The sequence below is a fragment of the Schistocerca americana genome, chromosome 8 (assembly GCF_021461395.2).
Source record: "Schistocerca americana isolate TAMUIC-IGC-003095 chromosome 8, iqSchAmer2.1, whole genome shotgun sequence".
Taxonomy (NCBI): domain Eukaryota; kingdom Metazoa; phylum Arthropoda; class Insecta; order Orthoptera; family Acrididae; genus Schistocerca; species Schistocerca americana.
Window position 1 is genome coordinate 185,219,294 of NC_060126.1, and position 15,059 is coordinate 185,234,352.

The 15,059-nt window shown below is 41.8% G+C and overlaps 1 protein-coding gene across 1 annotated transcript in view; it reads right to left on the bottom strand.

Moving 5' to 3' along the window:
- The window catches only part of LOC124545165 (DNA-directed RNA polymerase III subunit RPC2), a 192,022-nt gene that overhangs the window by 93,984 nt on the left and 82,979 nt on the right, over positions 1 to 15,059 (bottom strand). Inside the window, exon 8 of the mRNA XM_047124000.1 lies at positions 4,632 to 4,817. Coding sequence (XP_046979956.1) covers positions 4,632 to 4,817 — 186 coding nt within the window. The remainder of the gene's footprint in view (positions 1 to 4,631; positions 4,818 to 15,059) is intronic.

Below are 15,059 nucleotides of genomic sequence, written 5' to 3' on the forward strand. Positions count from 1 at the left end.
TTCAGTTTTTGCTAATACTGCCGGAACTTTGTTCCCAACATTCAGAAGGGTATTGCACACAAAACAGCACAAACATCAGATATAAAATCATGAGAGAGAATTGCTGGAATGGAAGAGGGAAACAGAACAAAAGGGGAGATTGTGGGGAAGATAGAGTTGGTGCAGAATGAGTGAAGTCAGGGTCCTGAGAGAGGGTGGAGGTGGGTGTGGGTGTACATCAAGGTGTTGGCAGAGATTGACTCCAGGAGGATTAAGGAATCAAAGAATGTACTGCAAAAACAACTGCCATCCACATAATTCAGGAAAACTGTTGTTGGGGAGGAAGGCTCCAGATAGCACATGTTTTGAAGCAATTAATGAAACCAAGGATACTGTGCTCAACACCATGTTCCACCACTGAGTGGCCAATTCCGTTCTTGGTCACAGTTTGACAGTGGCCATTCACGCACATGGACAGTTGGTTTGTGGTCGTGCCAACATAAAATGCTGTACTTAAATTGCAGCAGAGCTGATATATGACATGATCTTTTTCACAGGTGACCCTGTATCTGACAGTATAGGACAAGCAAGTCACATGACTGGAGTAGGATGTGGAGGGGATATTGGTCAGATGCTGCATCTGGGTCCTGCCCTGTCACATGAGTCCTAGCCCTATTGGTGTGGCACTCACCACCAATCCCCTGCCATATGTGGCTTACTATAAATATGCCAAAGGTAAGCCATAAAAAGCCACAAGACAGAAACATCCATACCATGAAGCTGTGGGGTCAAGCTACCAGGAATTATTACTAGATATGTTGTTCTTCGATATCTAAAACTAAACTATGCCCAAACAGGCCATGAAGGCCCAACAGTACCGACTGGCCCCCGTGTCATCCTCAGCCCACAGGAGTCAATGGATGAGGATTTGGAGTGGCACGTGGTCAGCACACCGCCCTCCTGACTATTGTCAGTTTACGAGGCCAGTTCTTCAATATCAGATCCTCACTTTTCTGGGTGATACGTTCCCTGAAAGAACCCAGTACAAATATTATTCTTCGGCTAAGAGAACACCTTCAGCCAATCTAGCATCAGGTTATTTGTCAACCAACACTTTTCTTGATGTACAAAGAGAAGTCCTGCATGTAGTTTCCCTTTCAGTATTGTTTTCCTGCAAATAACCACATGTGGGGGCAGACGCCTATCAACTACCAGAACACACAGCATGGTTGTTATTCTGGCTTTCCACTGATAAACGACCTCTATAAAGTCCATCACACTTACAATAACATTTAACAAAATATCAAAATAAACAGGCATCTGATAAGTGTTGCCTAGGAGGCCTAGCAAACAGTTGTGTTTCCTTACACTAAGACGCTTAAACACAACTAGTTTTTCATCACACAGTGTGGGAAGTCACCGGGCTAGTGCTGTTCTTTGCTGTAATATAAGCCCCACCCTCATAAGAATTCTCATGAGTCAGCCTGTATTTGCTTCGAATTTCACACTGCATAAATTTGGAAAATTCCTCTTTATCTATAGTGTCTCCATTCAAATAAGTTTAAGTAATTACGAAGTTTCCACTGCATTTGTCTAACACATACTTGACAACCAACTGCTCAAATTCACCAAACCTTCATTGCTTTGGTTCCCTGAAAGTTGGGTGTGTAATACTTCATCTAACTCCTCCTCCTCATTCCTCCTACTCCTCCTCCTCCTCCTCCTCCTCCACTTCCTCATAGTGTTACAAGCCTGCATGGGTCTTAGCCTCTTCAATAAGTTTCCTGCATTCTGCCACCTACAGTGTGTTCTCCACCATCCTCTGTCTCTGAGAGATCTTATACCTCCTTCCACATTGTCTATCCACTGATTTTGTGGCCCCTCTGTCTCCTTCGAGTTCACATCCTTTGAAAACCCTTTTAGTCACTCTGCCAGTACCCATCCTATGGGCATGTCCAAGTCAGGTTACTTTATTACTTTTTACTAATTTTACAATGTGAGCTCCTTGTGTGAGACAAACCAACTCAGTGTTTGTTTTAGATCTCCAGAAACCCTTGTCATACTGAGCTGCCCCATAGAAGTTGCACAGAATCCTGTGTTCAAATAGCCTGAGCTGCTGCCATGTTTGTACATGTTTGACATCTGTATGCTTCAACTGGTCAGATCATGACCATGTATATCTGTAATTTCAGCTGTCTGCCTAATAACCTGAAGGCCAATGATCTTTTAAACACATGGAACATCCTTAATAACTTAAGATGCACAGTTTCATTTCAGTTCACATGGAATTCATATTGTTAATATTATATTCCAAACAATTTAAGATCTGCACATGTTCAAAATTGAGGTTTGCAGCTAACAATTTATCCAATTTTCCCTTTACTTCTGGGCCACTAAATTTCTTCTTGCCACACAGATTGACTGTGGCCATTGCTTCATAATTCACCATTAATCTCCAGAAGGATTTTTCACTATGCAGCAGAGTGTGTGCCAATTTGAAACTTCCTAGCGGACTAAAACTATGTACTAGACCGGACTTGAACCTGGGACCTACTGACTGTGCTATCCAAGCATGACTCCCAGTCTGACATACAATTTTAATTTGCGACTAAGTTTCAAAAAATTTATTGTGGGAACAGTCTCCCCCCTCCTGGCTGTGGCTAAACCATGTCTCTGCAATAAGCCTTTCTTTCAGGAATGGTAGACCTGCACAGCATGCAGGAGAACTTCTATGATGTTTGGAAAGAAAGAGATGAGGTACACTGCTGGCTGTGAGGGCAGATCATGAGCCATGCTCGGATAGTTCAATTGGTAGAGCACTTTCACACAAAAGGCAAATGTGTGTCATTGTCTCCCCCCAGCCCCACCCCCACCCCCACCCCTATCCTAGCTGTAACTAAGCCATGCCTCTGCAATAACCTTTCTTCCAGGAATGGTAGTTCTGCACAGTATGCAGGAGAACTTCTATGATGTTTGGAAGGCAGGGGATCAGGTACACTGTTGGCACAAGTAAAGCTTTGAGGACAGGATGTGAGCCATGCTTGGATAGTTCAATCAGTAGAGCACTTCCACACAAAAAGCAGAAGTCTCAGGTTTGAACCCTAGTATGACTTATGATTTTAATGTGCCAGGAAATTTCTCACCATCAATCAGTTTATAGTACGGTGTTGCTGTCTTAACTATCATCACTGTCAACATATCTATTTCTAGATTCTGTTACCAGCTTTTGATTATTGCTCTGTTGTATTTATTTAATCTGCATTCCTGGATAATGTGTAGCTTGTCTTGGATTATGCTTAACAGATTTTTAAGCTTTACCTTTCAGTTTTTAAGAGATTACTGTGTTGGCGTAAGCTGTCGGCAGCACACTGATCGGTAAAGAGGTTGCAAAAAGATCAATAATAGGTGCTGAATCAAGTGTGCCTACCATCAGGAGAGACGCAAAAGACAGACTCACAAGCAACACACCAGCAATGCCATCTCAACCGCCAGTATTAAGATCGCAGTCGTGGCCCAGAGGGCCAGTCTGTCACAGACAGTCAGCTCAGTCACAGTAGGAGTCACAGCCCATCAGAGTCAGTCTCTAGCTCAGAGTCAGTCAGTACCTAGATACCAGAGTAGTGTACATAGTGGGACTTTTACTTCACCAACAGTGAGGCTAATGTGGACTATTACAGAATAACTTGTGCCACAACACACGGACTATCTTAAGATAAGTAGCTTCTTGTTCTGTTAATAAGGAACCCTGCTAATACATGTGTGCAGTTGTGTTGTAGGTAGAGGACACTGGCCACCAAACAACATCCTCTACTTTGTCTCCCCAGTACAAGACTCTACAGTATCAACGATGACACAAAAATTACAATCAATTCTGAACAACAAATATTAACATATGATTCTCATTGCAAATACAGACACTTTATACCTCAGACACGATCACCACCACCACCACCACCACCACCACCCAAAAACAACCCAAGACTGACACCATCTGAACAGGCCTTGGAAGGTCCAACGGCACCAGCCGACTGCCCTGCCATCCTCAGCTAATAGGCGTCACTAGATGCAGATATTGAAGGGCATGTGGTCAGCACAATGCTATCCCGGCAGTTGTCAGTTTTTGTGACCAGAGCTGCTGATTCTCAATCAAGTAACACCTCGACTGGTTTCACAAAAGCTGAGTGCACCCCACTTGCCAACAATGCTCAGCACTCCTGGTCGGTCACTCATCTAAGTGCTAGTTATGCCCAACAGCATTTAACATCAGTGATCTGATGGAACCGGTGTCACCACCACGGCAAGCCTGTTGGCCACCCAAGATTAAAGGTTCCAAAAAATGTCACTCTTTAATTATCACCATTAGGCAATGATTTCTGAGAAAATAAAAGCTACAGGAGAAGGGGGATTGGGAAAATGTGTTTCTGCTAAATTATTAAAATATAATTAACTTGATATAAAGTTCAAAAATAAATCAGCAGATGCTGCTGACTATCAAAGGCTGAAGATTCATCAGTTTTTAGTATAAAATAAAGAGGCAGATGCACATAGAAAACATAATGTTAAACAGAATGTCGTCATTATCAGCACAAGGCATTTGTCACTGGTACTATTATGAAATACTAAAATAAATCTAGAAATCAAATGCTAGTTACCTCCCAGTTGAATCTCTTGAATAAGTCTTCAAACATCAGTGCCAGAAGTGAACCAGCTAATTCCAGTCTTTTGTTACCATAATAGTCTGGATCATCAATCAGATTATGATCCACTTCTGCCTGCATGACTCTGCGGACCATCAATGCTGTGTATGTTGCTTTAATTTTGAAGTTGAAATTTTCGACCTGCAGTTGAGAAATTGTTGTTATTTTCAAAGTCTGTCAAGCAAGCATCTGATACACTCACTCTCAGATTTACAGAATATGCCTACACAATCTTCCTACTTGCAGAAAACTGTACCTATTATAAACATAAATGATAAAACTTTGTCAAAGTTGAGTAATGTTAGCATTTAAATGCTATTGCCCCCATTGGAAAAATATATATCCGTCCCTCAGTGCACAGCAAAGTCCATGAATGTCTTACGTATAAAGAAACCATCTTACTAAAACCAGTGAAGTTACAAAACCAATTGTTTTTTGGTAAGTGTTGTTGATAAGCTAATAGTAGAAAGAATCTTTTAGTTTTTGAATGATCAAGAATGGGTGAAACCTACAGTGCTACATAATGACAAATGCCAATAACAACAAAATAGACTCCACGTTAATATGATTATTTACAGAAATATAGAACACTAGCTGCAATAAGTTTTTCAATATACACAGTTGTAATAACATTTAAGTGGAGCAGGTCCATCCGTGCAGTCATGGAGAACACTGCAGTGTTCACGTGTGCACAGATGGACCTGCTCTATGCTAATGGTCTCTATGGTCCCTATGGTCATCAAGGAATGTAAGATCTGAAGATTATCTCTTAGAAGATCGAAACCAGACATCTAAAAATAAAAATAAACAACTTAAATTCAATTATAATTGTGTATACTGAAATAAGTTACAAAATTATACAGATCGCTACTTTTCCTGGAACTATGTTCCAAAAAACTTTGCTAGCTGCAATATATAGTGTTTTCCTAGTCAGAATATATCACAAGTTTGACAGCATGAGGACCATTCTCTCTATCAGATATATAAAAATGTGTATTCTGTTAAATGTATTATGTATACAGTGCATACTAAATAAATTAATTAATTAATGATGCAGTACAACATTATTATTTAAGTAGAACATGTCAGAATCAAATGTTACTTTACTTGATAAGAAATTAAATTTTTACTGCAGCTACACATATATTTATATTTTCTTTTTTCACAGCACTTGCTTATACACTATATTTGTAGTTTTATTGTTCAGACTATAAATGAGCAAATTTTGAGGCTATCCAACACGTGAGCACGAGACTTAGAATTGGCCTTGAGAAAAGCATGGCCCTGTGCTTTGCTGGTGGTCATATTGGAAATTGCAATCTCCTTAAACTGAATGGCAATCCAGACAATATTAAAGGTATTCCCAATACAAATACCATCTGCCCTTTTTCGTTGCCAGTCGGAAATTAACATGCTTCGCTTGGTGGAATTTGAATTTGTACTTTCGTAATATGAAAATATGCAGTGTATCGTAATATGAAAATATGCAGCGTACATGTTGCTGTGCATCAAAGATCTTCTGAAAACGAATTTTTTCCCTATTCCTTGCCAAGCTGAGAGGTTCTACACTTGTGTATGTTGGTTCACCAGTCATTTTACTGCAGAATTTGAATTTGGCAAAACTGTGTAATGGCACAACCTCTGCATCAAACAGCTGTAGAATAACATCACTGAGGTTAGTATAATGACTGGCAACTGAGGTTTTTGGGAAAGCCAGTCATGACAAAACTATTTCACCTGGTGTGCAGAATGTACAAGATGGAGTAAAAGGATGCACTAATTCCAATCCCAAAGAAGGCAGGTGCTGGCAGGTATGAGTACTATTGAAGCTTCAGTTTAATAAGTTATGATTCCAAAATGACATGAATTATTTACAGAAAAATGGAAATACTTGTAGAAGCCAATCTAGGGTTCTGATTTTGGGTTCTGGTAAAGATGGCAAAGCGCTACTGTAGGCCAATCATAGCTCATTTCACATGATCTTGCCATCCAATGACAGCAGATATTCAGAGCATAGGACATGTGATGTAGTCAGCCAATGGCAACATCACTGTTAAGTAGCGTGAACACGTAAATAGGAAAAGTTAATGGTTTAAATTAATGTACGTAGTGTAGCTACAAGACATGCTAAGCTTTCACAAATAATATTGATCTCGAAGATTAATAAGCTACAAGAAAAGCTAAGCTTTCACATATGATACTGGTCTTTTTAGTGCGTGTTACAATTTACGATACATCCCACAAATGTACCAGTAAAATTTTAAATAATGACATTAACGTCTGCTCTCCTGGGCTTGAAACAATTCCAAGTGATTGGTACTCAAAGTGTTAAGTTTGAAACGAGAGTCAAACGTTCTCGTGTAAAAGCAAATTTCCTTTGAAAATTACGCTTTTCAAAGAACTATTTGCAATATTTTCCCGTGACCTCTTTGACATGGGTTCGTTTCAGCAGCTGTGAGAGAGCACCAGAAAACAGGCGTTACTGCATGTGGGCAACTATGATGGCATAGAAAGCCCATATCTTCGTACACATATAGCATTAAGAGATCTTACATGACATCATAAAAGAAATAGGACATCAGAGGATACTGCAAGAACATATAAATTTCATAAACAATAGTAAAATGCATAGTTTGGCCTAAAAGACACATTCGTATGTCCAGATTTACAATGAAGAAGACCCCAACCTGCTATTAAGCTTTCCAGTGCGCTTTTCGGGATGCAAATTTTCTTGGAGTACCAGTACTGTGTTGTCTCATGTTTGGTTCTTTATTATGGTATAATGTCATACATGCCAGAAGATGAAAACGTGCACTTGAAAGTCAGTGAACAGTCAAAACTAGCCAATAGTGAGGAATGAAACACTTCGTTCCTTATAAATTGTCTGCATCTGCAGAAAAGATTAATAAAAGCCAAACTTACTTAGAAAACCAACAAACACAGCTTTGTTGCTGTGCAAGGTGATAAATGCTTGACTGCCAGAAATGTGGAAATTAAATAAAATCAGAAAACGGAAACTAATAACATATTTTAACCTTCTGTAACTATGTGAATGCATTTTAATTCACTTGATAGCTCCCGGCCAAAGAAATCCATTTTGTTTTCATTTGATGTGTGAAGTGTTAACAAAGAGGAAGCAGCAAAACCACTTAAAGTAAACACGGGTCACTATCCCCCTCCCCACTACAACCCAGACTGCTTTGCATTTGCACGAATCTGGCAGCTTGGAGGTGCCGGAAAATTTTTTCCGAGTACCATGACTGCTTATTGCTGCTGCTGCAGCCACACTTCAAGGAATCAGAAGCAGTAGGTACTCCTCAAATGCAACTCAACTGCGCCTGTGCATGAGCCCGCTGGCAGCTGCTCAAAATGAACTAAACATAAACAGTTATGACGTCACACTCATTGTAAGCAGTTTGCTGTTATGAAGTATTCCATAGCCTTCATCGTAACATTTTGCTTTTGGCAATCACTTGTGTGTCTACTGTGTTTTATTGTTTTAAATGGTGCAGTTTCTTTGCAACTTAAGTTTTATTTTAGTTTTATTCCCTCATTTATATTTTATTGCAGCAGTATTATTCTGCAGTAGTGGGATACAGACTAAAACAATGAAAAACTCCTGGAATTCTAAAAAAAATCCTGAGTTTTTACCAGTTTTCTTCTGGATAAAAAAATTCCACATTTTTCCCGAATTTCCCGGTTGTTCCGGAGCATATACACACTGTATTAACAAACTCCTCTCTTTCAGTAATGACTTCCTTGTTATTACGAGTCTGTATTTGATATTCTCCCTGCTTCAGCTATCACCAGTTATTCTGCTGCACAAATACTAAACTCATCAACTGCTATTATCAGACCACTTCCTCCTCTATTCCCTCAGCATTGCCTGATTTAACTCAATTACATTCCATTACCTTTGTTTTGTTTTTGTTGACATTCATTTTATAGTCTCTTTTCAATGCAATAATAATTGTGTTCAATTGTGTTCACAAGTCATTTGCCATTTCTAACAAAATTGTTAGCGTCAGACTCAAAGTTTTTATTTCTCCTACGTAACCTTTAATTCCCTTTTCAAATTTCTCCTCAGTTTCTTTCACAGCTTGCTTAATGTACAAAATGAATAACACCAGGGATAGGCTGCAACCCTGCCTCACTCCCTTCTCAACTACTGCTTCCCTTTCATGTCCTTTTCACTCTTCTAATTGCAGTGTGGTTTCTGTACAAGTTGTAAATAACTTTTTTCTCCATGTATTTTATACATGCTACCTTCAGAATTTCAAAGAGGTAGGATTTCCTTTCTTCAACCTACCTTCTACGAAAAGATGCAGGACCAAGTATTGCCTCGCATGTTATACATTTCCACAGAACCCAAGATCGGCTTCTACAAGTATTTCCATTTTTCTGTAAATAATTCATGTCAGTATTTTGGAATCATAACTTATTAAGCTGAAGCTTCAATAGTATTTCATACCTGCCAGCAGCTGCCTTCTTTGGGATTGGAATCAGTACATTCTTTTACCCCATCTTGTACATTCTGCACACCATGACTGGCTTTCCCAGAAACCTCAGCAACACTGAGGGAATGTCATGTACATTGTTTCCACGAAAGTCTTTCGTTGCTCTGTTAAACTGTTCTCGAAGTACCATATCTCCCATCTCATCTATACTTATTTTCTTTCTCACATAACACTATTAAAAACTTCCTTTCCTTATATAGATGGCTTTTATATTTCTTCCACCTTTCAGCTTTCCGTTCTTTGCTTAGTACCGACTTGCCATATGAACTCTTGATATTCATACAGCTGCTCCTTCTTTCCCCGAGGTTCTCTTTAATTTTCTATAGGTGACACCTACCTTTCCTGTAGTCATACATGTATCCACAGCATTGCATTTGTCCTCTAACCATTCCTGCTTAGTCATTCTGCATTTTCTGTCTATCTCATTTCTTGTACAAGGTCTGTTCAAAAAATTCCAGAACATTCATAATTTCACGCCAATGGTGTGTTGGAGCAAAATGCGGTTGGCATCTCTGCACATGTCTGTGTTTTAATGTGTAATTGCTGGAAGTTTCATTGCTGTTTGTCTGTTAGTTATTGACTCGAACGTTGTGTCGCACAGTTTGCGAATTTTGAGATGACAGAGTTAGTGGAGCAGTGTATCTGCATCAAATTTTGTGTGATACTCAAGAAAACCTTTACAGAGACATACGAAATTATGCAGGAAGCCTACGGTGATGAGTGCTTAAGCCATGTTTGACGTTATGAAAGGTTCACACAATTTAAAACTTGATGGCCCTCATTCGGGACACCCTCTGATGCCTACCGATGGCACTCATGTCTGAAATGTCGATGAAATTGTGTGTGCCAGTCAAAGACTCAATGCCCGAGAAATTGCAGAAGAATGTAACATTCCAGTTGCATCATTTCATGAAATCCTAAGTCAGTATCAAGAAAGGCATTGTGTTGTCGCCATGCTCGTCTCATAACTCATGAGTCAAGACCAGAAAGACCTTCACCTCTTGCAAATGACAATGAGATGTTCCTTAAGAGAATCATAACTACTGGTGAGATGTGTGTCTGTGATTATGATGTTGATACCAAGGAGGTTCATTCTTCAGAATGGGTCAGGAAAGGTTCTTCAGGACAAAAAAAAGCTCATCAGGTGAGGTCAAATGTCAAAGCCATACTGATAGTTTTCTTTGAAACTGAAAAATTAGTTCATCATGAATTTGTGCCACAGGGACAAATTTTCAATTGATGGTAATATCTACACATATTGAAATGCCTGCGAGAAAATGTGAGAAGGAAATGACCTGAAATGTGGTGAGAGAATTCAGGGCACTTGCATGCAGGTGTGTTACCTCACCATAACGCACCTACTCATTCATACCCGTAGTTGCACGACTATTGCACAATGAATGACATCACTCTGTTGCGCAATCCTCCATACTCTCTAGACTTTAGCCCTGCGGACTTTTTTTTATTTCCAAAGCTGAAAACCATGTTGAAAGGACGAAGATTTGCAACGATAGATGAACTAAAAAAAAACTTACGGACGGCACCTCAAGCAATCCAGCAAGAGGCGTACCAAGACTGCTTCCAGAAGTGGAAATGAAGTTCAGAGCAGTTTATCAATTTCGGAGGAGAGTATTTCGAAGAAGACCATGCACAATAAATAAAAGGTAAGCTCAGAAAAATTTTGTGGACAAAGTTCCTTAATTTTTTGAACAGATCTCGTATATCTGTATTCCCTTGTGAACAATGGAAAATCCAGGATGGAATAACGACAATATACAGGGTGTTACAAAAAGGTACGACCAAACTTTCAGGAAACATTTCTCACATACAAATAAAAAAAAGATGTTATGTGGACATGTGTCCGGAAACGCTTAATTTCCATGTTAGAGCTCATTTTAGTTTCGTCAGAATGTACTGTAGCTCCTCGATTCAGCTACCAGTTAGCCCAATTGAAGGAAAGTAATGTTGACTTCGGTGCTTGTGTTGACATGCGACTCAGTGCTCTACAGTACTAGCATCAAGCACATCAGTACGTAGCATCAACAGGTTAGTGTTCATCACGAACGTGGTTTTGCAGTCAGTACAATGTTTACAAATGCGGAGTTGGCAGATGCCCATTTGAGGTATGGATTAGCATGGGACAATAGCCGTGGCGCGGTACGTTTGTATCGAGACAGATTTCCAGAACGAAGGTGTCCCGACAGGAAGACATTTGAAGCAATTGATCAGCGTCTTAGGGAGCACGGAACATTCCAGCCCATGACTCGCGACTGGGGAAGACCTAGAACGACGAGGACACCTGCAATGGACGAGGCAATTCTTCGTGCAATTGACGATAACCCTATTGTTAGCGTCAGAGAAGTTGCTGCTGTACAAGGTAACGTTGACCACGTCACTGTATGGAGAGTGCTACGGGAGAACCAGTTGTTTCCGTACCATGTACAGCGTGTGCAGGCACTATCAGCAGCTGATTGGCCTCCACGGGTACACTTCTGCGAATGGTTCATCCAACAATGTGTCAATCCTCATTTCAGTACAAATGTTCTCTTTACGGATGAGGCTTCATTCCAACATGATCAAATTGTAAATTTTCACAGTCAACATGTGTGGGCTGATGAGAATCCGCACGCAATTGTGCAATCACGTCATCAACACAGATTTTCTGTGAACGTTTGGGCGGGCATTGTTGGTGATGGCTTGATTGGGTCCCATGTTCTTCCACCTACGCTCAATGGAGCACGTTATCATGATTTCATACGGGATACTCTACCTGTGCTGCTAGAACATGTGCCTTTACAAGTACGACACAACATGTGGTTCATGCACGATGGAGCTCCTGAACATTTCAGTCTAAGTGTTCGTACGCTTCTCAACAACAGATTCAGTGACCGATGGATTGGTAGAGGCAGGCCAATTCCATGGCCTCCATGCGCTCCTGACCTCAACCCTCTTGACTTTCATTTATGGGGGCATTTGAAAGCTCTTGTCTACACAACCCTGGTACCAAATGTGGAGACTCTTCGTGCTCGTATTGTGGATGGCTGTGATACAATAAGCCATTCTCCAGGGCTGCATCAGGGATTCCATGCGACGGAGGATGGATCCATGTATCCTCGCTAACGGAGGACATTTTGAACATTTCCTGTAACAAAGTGTATGAAGTCACGCTGGTACGTTCTGTTGCTGTGTGTTTCCATTCCATGATTAATGTGATTTGAAGAGAAGTAATAAAATGAGCTCTAACATGGAAAGTAAGCGTTTCCAGACACATGTCCACATAACATATTTTCTTTCTTTGTGTGTGAACACACACACACACACACACACACACACACACACACACAAAAGCATAGTCTCTAACTGCTGAGGCCAGACTGCGAGCAGTAATGCATGATGAGAGAAACAATTGGGTGGTGAGGTTAAGATGGTGGCTGGGGCAGGGAGGGGGAGGGATAGCAGGGTAGGGTTGGGGGACCATAAAGTGTTGCTTGTGTGGGCATACAGGGATACGTTAGAGAGAGGGTAGGGCAGTTAGGTGCTGTGCAGTCAGAGGTTAGACGGCAGGGGCAGTGGGGGCATGGTCATAGTGGAAAAGGAGAGAAGTAAAAAGACTGTGGGTGCATTGGTGAAACAGAAGGCTGTGTAGTGCTGGAATGGCAACAAGGAAGAGGCTAGATGGGTAAGGACAATGGCTAATGAAGGTTGAGGCCACGAGGGTTATGGGAATGTAGGATATATTGCAGGGAGATTTTCCACCTGCGCTGTTCAGAAAAGCTGGTGTTGGTGGGAAGGATCCAGGTGGCACAGACTGTGAAGCCGTTGTCGAAATGAAGTACATCGTGTTGGGTGGCATGCTCAGCAACTGGGTGGTCCAGCTATTTCTTGGCCACAATTTGTCGACGGCCATTCACACGGACAGACATCTTGTTGGTTGCCATGACCATGTAGAATGCAACACAGTGATTGCAGCTTAGCTTGTAGATCACGTGGCTGGTTTCACAGGTGGCCCTGCCTTTGATGGGATAGATGATGCTTGTGGCCGGACTGGAGCAGGTGATGGTGGGATGATGTATGGGACAGGTATTGCATCTAGGTCTATTACAAGGATAGGAGCCATGAGGCAAGGATTTGGGGAGCAGGGATTATGTAGAGGTGGACAAGGATATTGTGTTGGTTCGGTGGGAGAGGTAGGAAGGATAGTGAGTAGGACATTCCTCATTTCAGGTCACGATGAGATAGTCAGAAACCTGGAGGAGAATGTGATCCAGTTTCTCCAGTCCTGGGTGGTACTAACTGGAGGGATAAGGCACAGGAAATCTATTTTTGTACAATGCTGAGTAGGTAGTTCCAGTCTGTGAAGGTCTCTGTGAGATCCTTGGTATATTTTGAGATGGACTGCTCATAACTACAGATGCGATGGCCATGGGTGGATAGGTTGTACGGAAGAGACTTCTTGGTATGGAATGGGTGGCAGCTGTCGAAGTGGAGGTATCGCTGGCGATTGGTATGTTTGATATGGACGGAAGTACTGATGTTGCCATCGAAGTGGAGGTCAACATCGAGGAAGGTGGCTTGTTGGGTTGGGCAGGTCCAAGTGAAGAAAATGGGGAAGAAGGTGTTGAGGTTATGGAGCAATGTGGATAGAGTGTCCTCACCCTTGATCCAGATCACAAAGATGTCATCAGTCAATCTGAATCAGATGAGGGGTTTGGGATTTTGGGTGTTTAGGAAGGATTCATCTAGATGGCCCATGAATAGGCTGACAAAGGATGGTTCAATGAAAGTGCCCACAGCTGTACCTCAGATCTGTCTCAATGGTCTCACTGAGGCCTTCACAGACCATAATTACCCTCCCAACCTTGTACAAAAACAGACCGCCCACGCCTTACGTCTCCAGTCACCCACCACCTCCCAAAGTCGCACTATCCAGCTGCAAAGGAGAATTCCCCTCATGACTCAGTACCATCCAGGACTGGAGCAACTAGATCACATTCTCCGCCAAGGTTTCGACTACCTCTCATCTTGACCTGAAATGTGAAAGGCCTACTCACTAACCTTCCCACCCTTCCAACAACAGTATTCTGATGCCCACCACCCTACACAATATCCTCGTCCATCCCTACACAACACCTGCCCCCAACCTCATAGCTCCAATCCCCGTAATAGACTTAGAAGGAAAACCTGTCCCATACATCTTCCCACCATCACATACTCCAGTTTCGTCACAAGCATAACCTATCCTGTCAAAGGCGGGACTACATGTGAAACCAGTCATGTGAACTACAAGCTAAGCTGAAACCACAGTGCTGCATTCTTCATGGGTGTGACAACCAAGAAGCTGTCTGTCCACATGCTGGCCATCAACAAACTGTGGCCAAGAAACACCTGGACCACCCAGTTGTTGATCATGCCACTAATACAACGTTCTTCACTTCATAGACTGCTTCACTGCTTGTGCCATCTGGATTCTTCCCACCAGCACCAGCTTTTCTGAACAGCACAAGTGGAAATTCTCCCTGCAATATATTCTACGTTTCTCTAACCCTACTGGCCTCAACTTTCGTTAGTCATTGTCTTTACCCATCTAGCCCCTTCCCTGCTCCTGTTCCTGCACTGCATATTCCTCTATTCCACGAATGCACTCACAGGCTTTTTACTTCTCTCCTTTTCCGCTAACCCCCCTTCCCTTCTGTCTAACCTCTAGACTGCACCTAGCTTCTGTACCCTCTCTCCACCTCGTCCTTGTACCCTGCCACAAGCAGCACTTTACCATCCACCACCCCAGCCTCAGCCTTACTCCCACCAACTGGTTGCTTCTGCCATCATGCACTGCTGCTAGCAGTCTGGCCTCAGCAGCCAGAGACTG